The sequence below is a fragment of the Chiloscyllium plagiosum genome, chromosome 14 (genome assembly GCF_004010195.1).
Source record: "Chiloscyllium plagiosum isolate BGI_BamShark_2017 chromosome 14, ASM401019v2, whole genome shotgun sequence".
Taxonomy (NCBI): Eukaryota; Metazoa; Chordata; class Chondrichthyes; order Orectolobiformes; family Hemiscylliidae; genus Chiloscyllium; species Chiloscyllium plagiosum.
Window position 1 is genome coordinate 54019742 of NC_057723.1, and position 18716 is coordinate 54038457.

General features: G+C 41.0%; 1 protein-coding gene across 1 annotated transcript; it reads left to right on the forward strand.

Moving 5' to 3' along the window:
- Positions 1-5947: 5947 nt before the first annotated feature.
- Positions 5948-17410, forward strand: LOC122556733 (grpE protein homolog 1, mitochondrial-like). The gene is made up of 4 exons (XM_043703826.1): positions 5948-6088; positions 10884-11079; positions 15474-15555; positions 15840-17410. The coding sequence occupies exons 1-4, from the start codon at positions 6012-6014 to the stop codon at positions 16205-16207; spliced, it is 723 nt and encodes a 240-aa protein (XP_043559761.1). The 5' UTR covers positions 5948-6011; the 3' UTR covers positions 16208-17410.
- Positions 17411-18716: the final 1306 nt, after the last annotated feature.

Sequence of the window (18716 nt, forward strand, 5' to 3'; positions counted from 1 at the left end):
TCACATTTTAGGATCATTGGAATCTCTTTTGGGGTAGACGTGACCTGTACAAGAAGGATGGATTGCACTTGAATTGGAAGGGGACTAATATACTGACAGGGAGATTTGTTAGAACTGCTCGGGAGGATTTAAACTAGTAAGGTGGGGAGGTAGTGAGGAAAGAGATCAATCCAAGACTGGTACACTTAAGAAAAGAAGTGAGTCAAATAGTCAGGGCAGGCATGGATAAAGCCGAGAACAAGGTAGGACTGATGCATTGAAATAAACACAGTCTAATTTAAGAGGCGTAACAGGGAGGGCAGATGAACTGAGGGCATGGTTAGGAACATGGGACTGGAATATCATAGCAGTTATAGATATGTGGCTCAGAGATGGACAGGACTGGCAGCTTAATGTTCCAGGATACAAATGATATAGGAAGGATAAAAAGAGATGCAAGAAAGAAGGGGGAGTGGTGCTTTTGATAAGGAATAGCATTACAGCTGTACTTAGGGAGGATATTCCTGGGAATACATAAAGGGAAGTTATTTGGGTGGAACTGTGAAATAAGAAAGGGATAATCACCTTATTGGGATTGTATTATAGACCCCCTAATAGTCAGTGGGAAATTGAGAAAAAAATTTATAAGGAGATCTGTTACCTGTAAGAATAATAGGGTGGTTATGGTAGGGGATTTTAACTTTCCAAACATAAACTGGGACTGCCAGAGTATTAAGGGTTGAGCTGGAGAGGAATTTGTTAGGTGTGTACAAGACAATTTTCTAATTCAGTATGTGGATGTACTAACTTGAGAAGATGTATAACTTGACCTACTTTTGGGAGATAAGATAGGGCAGGTGACTGAAGTGTCAGTGGGGCCAGCGACCATAATTCTATTGGTTTTAAAATAGTGATGGAAAAGGATAGACCAGAACTAAAAGTTGAAGTTCTAAATTGGAGAAAGGCTAATTTTGAAGTCAATAAGCAAGAACTTCCAAAAACTGATTGGGAGCAGATGTTCACAGGTGAAGGCATGGCTGAAAAATGGGAAGCCTTCAGAAATGAGATAACAAGAGTCCAGAGATAGTTTATTACTGTCAGGGTGGAAGGAAAGACTGTTAGTTGTAGGGAATACTGGATGACTAAAGAAACTGAGATTTTGATTAAGAGAAAGAAGGAAGCATATGTCAGGTACAGACAGGAGAGATCGAGTGAATACTTGGGGTATAAAGGCAGCAGGAGTATGCTTAAGAGGGAAATCAGGAGGGCAAAAAGGGGACATGAAATAGCTTTGGCAAATAGATTTAAGGAGTATCCAAAGGGTTTTTACAAATACATTAAGGACAAAAGGGTAATTAAGGGGAGAAAAGGGCCTCTCAAAGATCAGCAAGGCGGCCTTTGAGTGGAGTCACAGGAGATGGGGGAGATAATAAACGATTATTTTGCATCAGTGTTTATTGTGGAAAAGGACAAGGAAGATATAGAATGTAGGGAAATAGTTGATGACATCTTAAAATGTCTATAATATAGAGGAGGAAGTGCTGGATGTGTTGATAGTGGCACGGTGGCTCAGTAGTTAGCACTGCTGCCTCACAGCACCAGGGTCCCAGGTTCAATTACAGCCTCAGGCAACTGTCTGTGTGGAGTTTGCACATTCTCCCTGTGTCTGTGTGGGTTTCCTCCGGGTGCACCGGTTTCCTCCCACAGTCCAAAGATGTGCAGGTTAGGTGAATTGGCCCTGTTAAATTGTCCATAGTGTTAGGTTCATTAGTCAGAGGGGAAGGGTTGCTCTTCAAAGGGCCAGTGTGGACTTGTTGGGTCGAAGGGCCTGTTTCCACTCGGTAGGGAATCTAAATCCCCACTACCTGATGAGGTGTACCATAGAATTCTGTGGGAAGCTAGGGAAGTGATTGTTGGGCCCCTTGCTGAGATATTTGTATCATCTATTGTCATAGGTGAGGTGCCAGAAGACTGGAGGTTGGCGAAGGTGGTGCCACTATTTAAGAAAGGTGGTAAGGAAAAGCCAGGGAACTATAGATCAGTGAGCCTGACATAGATGGTGGGAAATTTGTTTGAGGGAATCCTGAGGGACAGGATTTATATGTATTTGGAAAGGCAAGGACTGATTAGGGATAGTCAACATGGCTTTGTGCATGGGAAACATGTCTCACAAACTTGATTGAGTTTTTTGAAGAAGTAAAAAAGAAGATTGATCAGGGCAGAGTGGTAGACATGATCTATATGGACTTCAATAAGGCGTTCAACAAGTTTACTCATGAGAGACTGATTAGCAAGGTTAGATTTCATGGAATATAGGGAGAACTATATTCTGGTCTCCTTCAAATCGGAAAGATGTTGTGAAACTTGAAAGAGTTCAGAAAAGATTTGGAAGGATGTTGCCAGGGTTGGAGGATTTGAGCTATATGCAGAAGTTGAATAGGCTAGGGCTCTTTTCCCTGGAGCGTCAGAGGCTGAGGGGTGACCTTCTAGAGGTTTATAAAATTACGAGGAGCATGGGTAGAATAAATAGACAAAGTCTTTTCCCTGGGGTTGGGGAGTCCAGAACTAGAGGGCATAGGTTTAGGGCGAGAGGGGAAAGATATAAAAGAGACTTAAGGGGCAAACTTTTCACTCAGAGGGTGGTATGTGTATGGAATGAGCTGCCAGAGGAGGCTAGTACAATCGCAACATTTAAAAGGCATCTTGATGGGTATATGAATAGGAAGGATTTGGACTGATATGGGCCAGGTGTTGGCAGGAGGGACTAGATTGGGTTGGGATATCTGGTCGGGGAGAAAGTGAGGTTTGCAGATGCTGGAGATCAGAGCTGAAAAGTGTTGCTGGAACAGCGCAGCAGGTCAGGCAGCATCCAGGGAACAGAAGAATCGACGTTTCGGGCATAAGAAGGGCTTATGCCCGAAACGTCAATTCTCCTGTTCCCTGGATGCTGCCTGACCTGCTGCGCTGTTCCAGCAACACATTTTCAGCTGGGATATCTGGTCGGCATGGACGGGTTTCTGTGCTGTACATCTCTATGACTAATGGACTTAGTAGCAGTAGAGTTCAGCAGTGGATGCTGTATTGGGCTCCAATTGACTCTAACTAGCCATTTGGATACAGAACTGGCTTGAAGGTAGAAGACAGTGGGTGGTGGTGGAGGGATGCTTTTCAGACTGGAGGCCTGTGACCAGTGGAGTGCCACAAGGATGTGATCTGGGTCCACTACTTCTCGTCATTTATATAAATGATTTGGATGTAAACACAAGAGGTATAGTTAGTAAGTTTGCAGATGACACCAGAATTGGAGATGTAGTGGACAGCGAAGAAGGTTACATCAGATTATAACAAGATCTTGATCAGATGGGCCAGTGGGCAGAGGAGCGATAGATGGAGTTTAATTTAGATAAATGTGAGGTGCTGCATTTTGGGAAAGCAAATCTTAGCAGGATTTATACACTTAATGGTAAGATTGGAGTGTGGCTGAACAAAGAGACCTTGGAGTGCATGTTCATAGCTTCTTGAAAGTGGTGTCTCTGGTAGATAGGATAGTGAAGAAGGCATTTGGTATGCTTTCCTTTATGGTCAGATTATTGAGTACAGGAGGTCATTTTGTGGCTATACAGGACACTGGTTAGGCCATTTTTGGAATATTGCATGCAATTCTGGTCTCCTTCCTAATCGGAAGGATGTTGTGAAACTTGAAAGGGTTCTGAAAAGATGTACGAGGAAGTTGCCAGGGTTGAAGGATTTGAGTTATAGGGAGGGGTTGAATAGGCTGGAGGCTATTTCCCTAGAGTGTTGGAGGCTGATGGTTGATAGTATAGAGGTTTATGAAATCATGAGGGACATGCATAGGATAAATAGACAAAGTCTATTCCTTGGGGTGGGGGAGTCAGAACTCAAGGGCATCAGTTACATGCGAAAGTGAAAAGATATAAAAGGGACCTAAGGGGCATGTTTTTCACGCACAGGGTGGTACATGTATAGAATGAGCTGTCACAGGAAGTGGTGGAGGCTAGTACAATTGCAACATTTAAAGGGTGTCTGGATAGATATTATGAATATGGAGGGTTTAGAGAGATATGGGCTGTGTGCTGGCAGGTGGGACTAGATTGGGTTGGGTTATCTGGTTAGCATGGACGAGTTGGACCGAAGGGTCTATTTCTGTGTGTACACCTCTCTGACTCTGATTGATAAAAGCAGAGCGGTAGACGTTTGACAAGGTTGCACATGGTAGACTAGTTAGCAAGGTTAGATCACATGAAATCCAGGGGAAACTAGCCAATTGGATACAAAATTGGCATGCAGGTTAATGACAGTGGATGGTGGTAAAGGGTTGTTTTATGGACTGGAGGTCCGTGACCAGTGGTATGCTGCAAGGATTGGTGCTGGGTCCACTGTGTCTCATCCTTTATATAAAATGATTTGGATGTGAATGTAGGAGTTATGTTTGGTAAGTTTGCAGATGACACCAAAATTAGTTGTGTAGTGAAGAATGTTATCTTAGCATCCAACATGACCTTGATCAGATGAGGCAACGGCCAAGTAGTAGCAGATGGTGTTTAATTTAGATGAATGTGAGGTGATGCATTTTGTGAGACTAATCCGAGCAAGACTTATGCAGTTAATGGTAGGGCCCTGGGGAGTTTTACAAACAGATCTAGGGGTGCAGGTGCATAGTTCCTTGAAAGTGGAGTCGCAGGTATAAAGGATGGTGAAGAAGGCATTTAGCACATTTGCCTCCATTGGTCAGTATTATGTTGCAACCATACAGGAAGTTGGTGAAGCCATTTTTAGAATACTGCATTCAGTCTCGTCTCCCTGCTATAGGAAAGATGTTGTTAAACTGACAAGGGTTCAAAAAAGATTTACAAGGGTGTTGCTAGGATTGGAGGGAAAGGCTGAATAGGCTGGGGCTTTATTTTCCCTGGAGCATTGGAGGCTGAGGGATGAGTTTATATAAGTTTATAAAATCATGAGGGGCATGGATAGAGTGAATAGACAAGGCCTTTTTCCCGGGGGAAGGGGAGTCCAAAACTAGATCTCTGTTTAAGGTGAGGGGAATAACATAAAAGGCATTTTTTTCACACAAAGGGTGGCGCATGTACGGAATGAAGCTGCCAGGGGAAATGTGGACGCTGAGTTATTTAAAAAGCATCTGGATGGGTATGTGAATAGGAAAGGTTTAGAGGGATATCAGCCAAGTGCTGGCAAATGGGACTAAATTAGGTTAGTTTTTAGGCTTAGTGGTACCACTAATCCAGCATCTGCAGTCATTGTTTTTACCTAGTTTTTAGGCTATCTGGTTGGCATGGACGAATCTGCTTCCATACTGTACAATACAATACAATACAATGACCTTAACTTTGATACCCTCTACTTCCCCTGGCTCCTGTGGACAAAAGGTTTGAATTTTAATGCTGGAAATGTTCAGCAAAAATGCGAAGCGAGGAAGTGGGATGGGGTTGTTCCGGAGTGGCGGTGGCCCGGAGCTGTAGGCGGGGCTTCATCGGGACCGGAGGCGTGGGTCTTTTGGGGCCTGGTCTGTGGGCCGTAGGTTCGGGTTGGTGGGTGGGGCCTTGTCTGGGCCCGCCCGGAACTCTGGAGGTGGCTTTGCTCTGGAGGGTCGGGAGAGGCGATGGTTTATGATGGAGGGGCCATGTCTGGGTGCCGTGGCTGGTGTCTCTGGGCGGGGCCTTGTCTGGGTGCCGTGGCTCGTGTCTGTGGGCGGGGCCTTGTCTGCGTGGCGGCGGCTCGGGTCTGTGGGCGGGGCCTTGCCTGGGTGTCGTGGCTCGTGTCTGTGGGCGGGGTCTTGTCTGCGTGGCGGCGGCTCGGGTCTGTGGGCGGGGCCTTGCCTGGGTGTCGTGGCTCGTGTCTGTGGGCGGGGCCTTGTCTGGGTGTCGTGGCTCGTGTCTGTGGGCGGGGCCTTGTCAGCGTGGCGGCGGCTCGGGTCTGTGGGCGGGGCTTTGCCGGGGAGGTGGGGCCTTTTCGGTTATTAAAACGGGCAGCCGGCGGGTCGTTACACGTCGAAGATGGCGGCTATGTACAGGTGTACTCTGAGACAGAGCGCTAACGGAGCGGTGTTTTGGGCATTACGGGGCAGTAGCAGGTGAGTCACCGTTACCAACACTCACATCCGGTAGATGAACCCTAGGCACGGGTCCCGGGTATTGAGAACCCCGACCCCACTCAAACGGGCAGTGATCCCGGACCCGGCGCCATCACCACTCCGATTGCTGAGCCCGGGGGAGGAGGGTATAGGGAAACATACCCTCAGCTCGTGGGTCAATGTCCTCCCGAGGCCCGGTACTTCCCTGGGCCGGAGACAGCGGCTCTGGAGACGACCCTGAGAGCACTTGTCTTTGCTTTCACTCGGAAAACCGCTTGCCTCCGTTATGTTCCAGGTAGAGGGAGGGGAGGCTGCAATTCCAATGTCCCTTTTCCAAGGGGCACGGGATGGGTCTGTGGCAGAATCGGGTCAACACTGGGGTCGGAGATTAGCGGCAGAGTATGAGACTGTGAAGTCCCTGGCCGGGATGCGGAGTGCGGCAATCCTCGTTATTCCTGGGAAATGTCGCTGACCTGAAGGGCTGGCTGGCTGTTTGACGGGTGGGGAAGCTGCTTTCTGCAGTCGTGCTGCTCCTCACGTAGGCGCTTCAGTTTCCTCCTCCAGCCGGAAACATCATGCGAGCTCGAAAGTAGCAAATCAAACTATTTCCACGAAATCCAGTCTGAGAATTGCCTATTCCTTTTTTTTTGTTTTATTGGCTAGTTACGGCATATTTTACAGTTCACCCTGAATAATTTTCGGCAATGCAAAACGTGCTCCGAAAGTTTGACCAAGTTCAAAAGTTTCCTTTTGTTTATTCAAAATTAAACACATGCACACCAAGCCCAAACTTTTCTTTTAGAAGAGAGATCTCTCAAGTGGAGAATGGAAAAATTAGACGAAAAACTTGTGTCACAGTCGAAATTCTGTTAGAGCGACCCGATTCGCAGATGCTTCCCTTGGGAGTTCCCGTAATCACTTCTGTTGCCGCTTAATGTGAAAGCGCACTGGATGGGTGTTAATGTGGGGTTTTTTTATCGGGGGGTGCTGGAGGAGACTTTTGTTCTCGGGGAAAGGGTTTAGGCTTATTAATTTTGAAACAACAGGATCTTGTAAGGCTTTGTGAATGTTCCGAAACGCTTCAATTTGAAATGTAGTGACTTCAGTGTCCCACCAAGTTGACTTGCAGGTGCACTTGGGAGAAGAAATCTCTCTCGCTGCTGTTTCCGCCCCCAAGCCTGACTCCTATTAAAATTATTGAGGAGAAAGTGAGGTCTGCAGATGCTGGAGATCAGAGATGGAAATGTGTTGCTGGAAAAGCGCAGCAGGTCAGGCAGCATCTAGGGAACAGGCATTAGCCCGAAACGTCGATTCTCCTGTTCCCTCGATGCTGCCTGACCTGCTGCGCTTTTCCAGCAACACATTTCCATCTCCTATTAAAATTACTTAATTTTACTTCACGTAATAGCATGGAATGTTCCTTTTCCGCGACTGACTTATTCACCTAAGCAAACTTGCAATGCTGTCAATGTATTTATTTTCATGAGGTAAATGTTTTATCTGATAGTAGGGTTGCCAAGATGTGAATTTGGCACAGTAGACTAAAGGTCTCCTGAGTGCTAGTTAAGTTACAACGCAAATTTTTAGTCTCTTTTAATGCCTTATAAGGTACCTAGTGTAGTATTACAGTGAGGTTGACATAGTGTATGTACTCTTTTGCACGTACTGTTAATTACTTTAAAATTTGTAGCTGGCAAATACAGAGACCATGAAGTTATCAACATTCTGCTTAATTGTTTTTTAACTGCATTTTAGTTTTGAAATTTATTGAATATTTCATCTTAAAATCCCTACAGTGTGGAAACCGGCTCTTCGGCCCAACACGTCCACACGATTCTTTTGAAGAGTATCTCACTCACTCACATTCCCCATTATCCTAAATTTACCCCTGACTAATTCGCCTGACCTGCACATTTTTGGATTGTGGGAGGAAACTGGAGCACCAGGATGAATCTCACGCAGACTCTGGGAGAATGTGCAAACTCCATACAGACAGTTGCCTGAGGCTGAAATCAGATGTGGGTCCCTGGTGCTGTGAGGCAGCAGTCCTAGCCACTGTGCTGCCCCATTTAGTTCTGCCTTAAGGTTTTATTTTGTAATTTTTCTTTTGAGTATCTTTCACTTTTTTTAGGTCCTGAGTAGTTTTATTTTAGGATTTGATTTATAAATCAATGTCTGACTGTGTGTGTTGCCTATCTCATATGCTTACCTCTCCACCGCAAACAAAAAATCCAATCTAATATTAGCAAGTGATTGATTGTGGATTCTGCAAGACTAATGCAAACAGAAGTTTTTAATGGCACTAGGAAATTAGTGGAACCCATATAGAAATTCTAAGCATTTATTATATTTGAGGTGTTGAATAAGATTCAGTGTATTGAATTCAATTGGGAAATCATAACTACTTCAAATGCAAAATTAATATAAGATTGCCCTTTAAGTTTATCCACATCTGCTCTTTTATTAAAGACTAAAACAAGTCTATGACTCTAATTCTTATTTTGAAGATGCAACTGTTATAACAGAATTATCAACATTTCTCAAAATTGGTGCTGTGCTTTTCTGTATATAGAAAAAAGCTCATTAACACTGAAAAAAGCTTCTAAGGTGAACCGATGGATAAAGATGGCTCAATGTTTTTTCAAAAGCAATGCATTTCTTTCCCTTGCACCAAGGCCTGTGTCATAGTTTCCTTATCTCTGTATCTGTCGAAGCAGACACTCAGACACAGTGTGTCTAAATGTCCTTCATCTTTATTCTGGGCCCTGGAGGGGGGGGGAGAGTGCGATCACCTGTGTGCACAGAGATGAGAGTTCTCGATCTTTTCTCAAACAGCCGATGCTTAATGAATTCTATAGTCACTTACAGGGAGCAGCATCCAAATAAGGCAACATCTATATTGATTGGGTGGCTGTCACAATCAGTGAACATCAACAGTAAAGATTAAGCCATCTGGAGTTATTGAATGTTCTTCACCTTGTTAACTGCCTTCACATAATGAATGCTTTTTCATCTTGTTAACCTACTACCCTTGCCTCCAGCACCTCATTGTCTACTGCAGGTTCTTACCTGGTCAAAATCATGCCAGCTGAGCTTTTGGAGGATCTGAGCTACAGGGAGAGGCTGAATAGGCTGGGGCTGTCTTCCCTGGAACGTCGGAGACTGAGGGTTGACCTTATAGTGGTTTACAAAATTGAGGGGCATCAATAGGATAAATAGACAGTCTTTTCCCTTGGGTTAGGGAGGGCATAGGTTTAGGGTAAGAGGGGAAAGATATATAAGAGACCTAAGTGGCAACCTCTTCACACAGGGTGGTATGTGTATGGAATGAGCTGCCAGAGGATGTGGTAGAGGCTGGTACAATTGCAACATTTTAAGAGTCATTTGGATGGGTATATGAATAGGAAGGGTTTGGAGGGATATGGGCTGGGCGCTGGCAGGTGGGACTAGATTGGTTTGGGATATCTGGTTGGCATGGACGGGTTGGCCTGAAGGGTCTGTTTCCATACTGTACATCTCTGACTCTACACATCCCTTCTTGCTCATATCTTATGCACTTTCTCACCTGGTTTTGTATGAGTGGTGAGAAATTAAAGTATTGTGGCTTTCTAAGCTTTTGTTTTCAACTTTATGGAAAATGTAATTCATACTTCAGATTTTGAAAGTGCTCTGCCTGTTTGGTACTTAAATATTTTACCTAATTTGTTTCATCCAGCTGTTATAACATGTTCCTCTCTTTCTCTGCGTGTAACTTTAGAACTGATGGAATTCTTTTTAATTAAAGAAAATAGAAAGTATTAGCTATTGATCTGAAATGTTAACTTCTTCACCACCTGATGCTGTCTGGTTTGCTGTGTTCTTCTAGCCTCCTGTTTGTCTATTTTGGATTCCAGCATCTGCAGTTTTTGTCACTAAGGAACCATTAGTTATCTGAATCTTTGAAGTATGATATTTGAGAGTTTTAAAATTCTTGTCCAGTCAGGGAAAACGTCTGGCATTCCGTTTCAATGAAGTTTCTTTTCGGCTCAGCTTGTTTGAAGCCCATTGAGTATTTGCTTATTGTCCTTTAGATCAGGCATTTAAACTCTACTGACTCTGCGTGTTGTAGCATGATTTTTGGAAAAACAATTCAAAGTTGCTGTCCTTGCCAGCAATGGATTGTCTGGTTGCTCCAAGTTGGAGGATTGGGGGAACTGATGTGAACTTAAATCTTAAGTTGCATCTTGCTGGGGATGCAAAATACTTGACAGACAAGTGGGCTGCTTTGATTCATTGACTGTTGTGCATTCTTTTGAAAAGCATTTTCTTTTTTCTTAAAAATAAGAACCATTAGCATATTAGATGTAGAAGAGATAGTGTATTGTCTTTTCTGGGTAGAGGATGTGTGAAGTAAGAGTATTGGCCTAATCTCCATCTGCAAGTTTACTCGTGGAGTATTGGCCAATTTTTCCCTTCCTAACTTGCTGTTTTGAGGTTGACCACACAAACCTTCTCTTTGAGGCTGACAAGAAATCTGGTATTGTGTAGTCCAACTGTTCACCAATTACTGCTTCAAAATATTACACTTGGTGATATTGAAGTCAAGTAAATGTTTTTAAACTTTGATTGCACTTCGATCAAAATACTGATCCATTCAACACTACTGTAATGAACAAAATACAGACTTGAGCAACGAACCCCCAGATATACCAAAACTGGTCAAATGTGGCAGGTATCTGATACAGACCAAAAAGGCATATAATATGTGGATATTATTTCCAAACTGGTTAAGTGGAATAATATGTTTCCATTCTAGGAGTTTCTTGACTCTTTGTGGTGGTACTATCCAACAAAAGACTGAAGAAAATCAAGATCAACTGGACTCTGCCAACACACTCAAGTGTGGTGCTGAAAATGCAATGCAACACAAGACTTCTGCTAGTCCATGTGCTAGTCAAAAAAAGCTGCAACTTAAAATGAACGAGTTAGTTAAAGAACATCAGGCCCTGCAGGCAAGTCTTATTTGAACAATGATTGTCACCAAAGTAGAATCTGCAGCCAAGCCTCTATTTGCTACCATGTTTGTCACCTTATGTGCACACAGTAGTACTTAAAGTTGCTCACCTGGTGGAAAATGCAGGGCTCAGCAGTAATCTTTCTGGGAGCAGTTATTTGCTTAGTGTTTCATCAGTGCATCTCAATGTCTTGCACACCAAAGTGTGCCTTTTAAGTTTAGATTGACTTTAGAATAACAAATGTGTGTAACAGCTGAGATTTCATAGCTGTAATACCTACAAAGACTGTGTTTGGAAGAACATACAGCAAACTCTGGTCCATACACAAGTGGAGTTCAACACATCCATAAGTTGCTGTCAGTGATTGCCTGCTACTAGGGTTTGACTTTGGAATTCTTATACCGAGAAATCACTTGATTTGGCATGAACTTTGTTTAGCTTTTTTTATATAAAACGTCATATTTGACTCAGTTTCTATTTCAATCTTTTGTGTATATCCCATCTTCTATTTTGCTTTGTGAAAAATTATGAAGACTAGAACATGGTAAGTATTTTTATTATACTTTTTTGGTTTGCTCTCTGAGTACTGTTCAAAGCAACTGGATTCTTGGCCTGAAATATAATCACTGCTGAATGCCATAGATCCCCTTTAGGTGACATTGAATCCGCTTTTAAGATCAGTAGTAAAAGTAGCCACTTAGCTGCTGACTGCAAAATCCTAGATTATATCAAACATGATAAAATGGATACAATAGACTATTGCTTGTATAGACATAATTGCTTGAAGAGTAGGTAAAGTTATAAATAATGTTGGTGCTGGAAATGGAATTTTGAGCCTGAGAGAGGAATAAGCTGTCTAATGAAATTGAAGTACTGTGAGGAAGAAGATCTCCAATGAAAGCAAAGGATGCTGGAGATCTGAAGTAAGTTTGAGAAACTCAGCCGGTCTGGTAGCATCTGTACAGAGGAAAAAACTCATTTAGTATTGAGTCAAATGTAATGCTTCAGAACTCAACAAAATCTCAATGTACTGAGAATTAACTTTGCTCTGCACTGGTGCTACTACACATTGTGGTTCACTAGCATCTGTTACTTTTTATTGAGCATTTAAGTGCTTGGACAGATGTACTGGTCACAGCAACTAAGATCCTATGCAGTTCTAAAATGAGATGAACACCTACATTTTGAGCATGTCCCAGCAACTTAGCAATTCTACCACTATGCAAATGATGCGTAGGCTTTATAAATTTTGTGTAACCAGGAGGCATAGGTTCAATTCCTACCTGCTCTGGAGAATTCTAGTGACATCTGAAGAGGCTGGTTAGAAAATAGACCTTGTTGCCAAGAAGGGGCTGTTGTGGTGTAGTAGTTATGCCCCTACCTCTAGAGGCAGGAAGCTTAGTTTTCAGTCCCACCTGCTGCAGAGGGGTGTAATAGCTGAATTTTGCAAAATATTTACTTTTTAATAGAAAATTTTCTTCCAACAATGCCAGAAAATTGTTCCATGGTCCTTTCCGTTCTCTAACTAGATTAGTTGTTTATTTCTCATGTGGGTGTAATGTGAACTATCTCCTCCAAATCAACCCAACTGAAGTAAGCAGTGCATTGGAAAGCTGGTCAAAACCTCTGCTCTGAATTGCTGTTTTCATGCTTTGAGCTTGAAATTTGCAACATTGGTGAGGGAGGAGTTGGTTGGATAACAAAAGAAACCACATCCTGAGGCTACCCCTTTGTGTAGCATTTGATTTAATCAGACATGTTGCAGTCAAGGTGATGGACTAATTGTAACATTCTGTACAGTTGATTAATCAAAAGCCCAAAGATAATGTGTTTCAAGCATTTTTTTGTTTGGCTTTAGTCAAGTCAAAAAGTCTTTTTTTAAATTAAACATCTTAATCCTTTTTGACCAGATGAGAAAGTAGCCTAATTGGCTATATCAAATATTGTCTTGCCAATAAGTAGCGTAAAACTATGCCTTTTCATTACTGCCATAGATTTTGATGCACCTATACTGTATACAGTTGCAACAATGAAATTTTGACCTTCACATCAAAATTAACTTGAGGAATTAAATTCTAAAATCACTTAAGTGTAACCTGACTCCCAATTATGGAAATGTAGATGTTTTTAACACTAGTGTGAGCAAGTGTTATTAATTATTTTGTGCTGGATTATAACATTGAATTCTAATAATTGTATTCCTGAAGCCAAATTTCAGGCCTGTTTGGGACATCGGAAGTTTGGATTCTGCACCGGACCATCCGAATGCTCATTGCAGGTGACTTGCAGCATCAAGGTGGATGAGCGTTCTGAAATGGAGTAGCAGGGGCTCTGATCCTTGAAGTTGAAGGTGTGTTGTCAGGAGTTTGTTGAGAACAAGCTCTTGATTCTAAGCAAAGCAAACCAACTTCATGTGAAAAATGGTGGCAAACTGGGAATTGGTTGCAATCTTCTAAGCTACTAAATAATTTTAAGTTCACCTTTTTTGAATGAGTAGCACATATACTGCAGCATGAAATTGTCAATTGCTCATGCTATAAACTAGTTTATAATTGTGTACACTTTCAATCAATTGTTTGTATGCAGTCATGTTTTCCCATGCATTCTCAGATGCTCTCCACCCTCAGTATTTCTTCCAAATGATCATTTACCATGCCTGGGCCTGGAATGTTGGTCCTTTGGATGATGAAGTTGGAGAGTTGACAGCAGAAAACACTGAAATGGCAGAGAAGCTAAATCAACACTTTCCCTCAGTTTACACAATGGAGGACAATATTGGAATGGGCAAATCAGGCAATAGAAACAACATCAACGGGGGAAAATGTACACTCAAACTATTAGGATTGAGGGCAGACAAATTCCCTGCACCTTGTGGCCTACATGCTGTGCTATTAAAGGAAATGGTGGTGGAGATAGTGGATCCATTGTTTACAATAGTCCAAGATTCCTTGGGCATGGAAAAAGTTCTAGTGGATTGGAAAAAAATGGTAATGTCCTTATTCAAAAAGGGAGGGAGGCAATGAGGGAAATTAGACCAGTTAGTTTGTCCCAACAACAGATGTCAATGTTATAATCAGTTATCAAGGAAGCAATATCGGGACATTTGGTAAGTCAAAATGCTATCCATCAGTCAGTGTAAGATGAAGGACAAATAGAGTTTAACTAATTTGCTGAAGTTCTTTGAAGACCAGCAAAATGGATAATTGGGTGCTCTGCCTCAGAGCTGGGTGTCCTGATTCATGAGACACAAACTAGCATTCGGGTATATCAGATAATAATAAAGAGCGAATGGAATGTTGATTTTTATAGCTAAAGGAATAGAATAGCTAAGGAAGTATTATTGTAACTATACAAGACATTGGTGAGACCGCGTCTGGAGTAGTGTGGTTTTAGTCCCCTTCTTTGAGGAAAGATGTATGGCATTGGAGGCAGTTCAGATGATCATTTGATCGATTCCAGAGTTGCGGGGTCTGTCGTATGAAAAGATATTGAACAGTTTAGTCAAAACTCTCTGGAACATGGAAAAATGAGGGAGGATCAAATTGAAGTATTCAAGATGATTAAAAAGTATGGTTAAAATAGATGTGGTGCAAATGCTTACTCTTGTGGAGCATTCTAGGATGAGAAGTCATAGCCTCTGGATAAGGGATAGCAAACTTAAAACACAGTTGAGTAGAAACAACTTCTCCAGTGGGTTGCAAGTCTGTGAAATTCACGAGCCCAAAGTGTGGTGGATGCTGGGATGGAGTAAATTTAAGAAAGTTAGCCAGATTTTTAATTGGTAGTGGGTTATGGGGCAAAAGCAGGAAAAGAGGGGTGAGGAGCATATCAGCCATGATGGAATAGCAGAGTAGACTCTGCCAAATGTAATTCTGCTCCTATATCCGATGAATCTACAAATTTGACAGCATGGCTTGTTACTGGTGGAAGTTATGATCCAGCACTGTACTTAATAATCACCAGCAAACTGCTGAACTTGGAGTAGGTATTCTGGCAAGCTTTTCCCTCCTTAACCGAGGATACAAATACCATGTATGACCTGTTGACCACTACTGATTGATCAGTACAGGCAAAGGATTGAAGTTCATCTGTTTGGTTCTGTATTCTGCTGTCACTTGATGGTTCAATAAATTTTATCCATTGGGCTCTTGAGCTGCAATGCAATATTACACTGGGATCATGTGGATAACATTTGCATACATACAACTTCTCTTTAACACTGTAGCAGTGTTTTAAAGGATGTTTGGTGAAACAATTAGTGTAGATTACTGTGATTGACTTATTCTAGTTAATTATGTTAATGTTTTATGCTTTTATGAGGCTGTATAGAGATCTTCATTTTTCAAAATTCTTTCAAGTGTCTATTTTGACTCTTGTTTGATTATTTATAGGAGAAATATCGGAGAATTGTAGCCCGTGTTGAAAATGACAATAGAAGAATCAGAAAATGCGTTGAAGATGCCAGATTATATGGTGAGTATATATGAATTGCACTGGTACTTACTAAGTTTCAAGATTTATCTTTCTGGCTAATATTTTAGCCATTGATATGTGTCTCTAACTAAATGATTTGTGCATCTGCAGTGGACTTGATGCATGGCTTTTTGGGTTAGTGACAAATTACTTGGAAATTAGAACTGATCAAGATTTGGAATTTATCAATAAAAGTTCAATGGAGCAACTTTAGGGAAGGCAATGATGAAATGATACTTTAAATGTGGGGTTTTAATGAAAAACTTTTTTTTTCTCTCTCCTAGGCATTCATAGTTTTTGTAAAGATGTCCTAACAGTGGCTGATCTCCTAGAGAAGACGACTCTGAGCATAACTGAGGAGGACCTTGCTAACTCCAGTCCACCTTTAAAGAACTTCTATGAAGGTGTGCGCTTGATTGATGAGAAGCTGTGCAAAATATTTTCCAAGCATGGATTGGAGAAGATGAATTCCATTGGCCTTGAATATAACTCAGCTGAACATGAAATTGTGTCACGTGTTCCATCTGTGGATGCATTACCTGGTACTGTGGTAAAAATAGTAAAAGAAGGGTATAAACTTCATGGCAGGATTCTAAGGACTGCACAAGTTGGCTTGGCCATTGAGGCCCAGCCACATTTTAAGGCACAGTAGATTGCATCTTCTGACTGTCACAACATAGTGTATGATCTTAGAATTAATTTATGAAAAATATCCTTTTCATTATGATGGTTAGCTATAGCATAAACAGCATTAAGTTGCTGCTAAGATTTTACTATGAAGGTGAGTGTGATGCAGAAACATGATGCCAAGTGCATTTTCGCATGTCCAATCAAATCTGTTGATGATATGCCTATTGTACTGAAAGCTCAAGGCAAGATAGAGATCTAGTTTGTCTAACACTGCCAAAGAACTGAGTTGCCTCCATCCAACTAAATAAAAAGGAAATTGTAATGGATGTGCCTCTGATCCAGTCAGTAGTTGTGCCATGAAAGTTTGTGGTCTGTGCTAAGATTACAAATTCTTTTCAGTTGTCACAATTTGCCACAGTGCTTTTTTTTTCAAAAAGTGAAATGTCTTGAATTCCCATTGCTGGCTACTACTATTATCCCCTTGTGTCAATTGATGGGACAGGATTGGAATCAACAAACAGTTGGGTAATTTGCAATTACAATATATCAAGACTTACAGTAACACTACAATTGTACATCCTACTGTAGTGTTCCATCAGGCTGAGTCTTAATGAGGCTGGGGGAAAAGCAGAAATCTGGAGAGCACTAAAATCTTAAAAGGATTAAACAATCCTATGTAATTGTCTTCCAGAACTCTGGTTAAGATTGGGTTGTTGCTTGGAAATGTTGCTGTATGGATTTTTTTTTTTTTGCTGCTTGAAATATATTTTGAATGATTGAATTCAATTTATTTCATTGTGCAAGGCTTCCTTTTTATAACTGACATTTTGTCCTCTTGGTTTAACTGGCAATGGTTTAATCAAGAATTGGTGAAAGTATCCCTGTACATAGAATTCTGTTACCTTTTTTATTTTGGAGTGTTAGACTGAGCTGACTAGTTTTGATTACTTGTTTCTGAAATTATTTTGTACAAGTCTATGCTGAAATTGTGTTCAATGAACAAAATAGTATGTTATTTATTACAGTATAAAACTGTAAATCTATTTATAACATACCATGATGTGCAGATTTTATTTTTTGTAATCTGTAGTGCAAGTATGCTAGTGAAAATTGTAATATATTTGTTTCTGTATTTTACTGTTGTGAACTAAAAATGTATGTCGTGCCCAAAGTCCTTGTGTTGTAAGTACACATTTTTAAATAAACAGCAGATATGTTTTGTAAATCTAGAATGTGCTTATTTAATGGTATGTAGCTTCTATTTAATATCTAACAAATTGTGACCAAATGGAATTCTTGTACCATGAAACAAATTCTGCTCTTAAACTTGTCTCTAATTCAGGGTAGTGTGCTTTCGATGAAAACAACCGCATTTATTGATTTTTGACTTTCTTCTTTCCATTTTTAGCTGTATGTGTTTGATCAAACCACCCCCTTCTATTTAAAATCTATCTCGAAATTGTGAAAGGACAAAATTTGTAATTCAAAACCTATGGTCAAGTAATTAATAACTTTAGGCCTCAGTAAGGAAGTTTGGAAGGCTCTTCGTAAATGCCCAATTATGCTAGATCAACTAATTTTTGAAGTCCATTGTTATACTCTTCAAAATTTCTCAGTCTTTAAAGGGCTTTAAAGGAGTTCACTCGGATGTGGATGATCCTGTTTAATGATGGAACAGGCTAAATAGACTGACCTCCCTTTCCTCTGAATCAACTTATCTAATGTTAGCTTTCAAATGTAAATTGAATATAGTGGGGGGGAGAAATGAACTATGAAGGTAACAGCTAACTTTGTTTGGTGCTGGTTTGATGGTCTGAATAGTTGTGTGCAATTCTATTTTTAATGTACAGTTAGAAAAACAAACCAGTTTAAGAATAGGTATCCATTGATCTATCCTTCCTGCAGTATGACAAAGCACTTTGGTAGAATCAACATCTTAAACTATTACTTCAGCAAATTCTAGTTGAGAATTGATAGTAACATAAATGATATTTAAAAAAAAAAATAATGGCACTGGTGACAAATTTCAGAAAATTGATTTGCAGCTGGGTTTTAGAACTGTAGAAAATGGAGCAGATGGTTGAACTGTACATCATGAAGAAAAAAGGTATAAAAGACTATCTTCCTGTGAACTTGGGGACACCTGAGCATTGTCTTGATTTTCTGATTTGACCCATGTGACTTTATAAACATTTTACTTAAGCAGATTTACTTCGCACTGCAATCTGAAACATTGTGCTGGAGTGTGGGGAAAGTGTCTTTAGGGAAGAACTGCTTTGAAGTTCCACTGCCAGTTACTTTGTGCAATAAACATTAAAAAGTCTCTTCACCTTCTCACCCATTTCATCTCTGTGCTCCCATGTACCTTCCAGGGCTGTTAACTAATATGTGCCAAATTCTATGTATTAATAGATTCTATTTTGCATATCTTCAAGAAGCTGAACCTCTTACTCTCCCACCTATGGTATTAATGATGCAGAACATTTTTAGATAGTATCTTCTCATATGGAGAAGAGAAAACTCCTGTAATG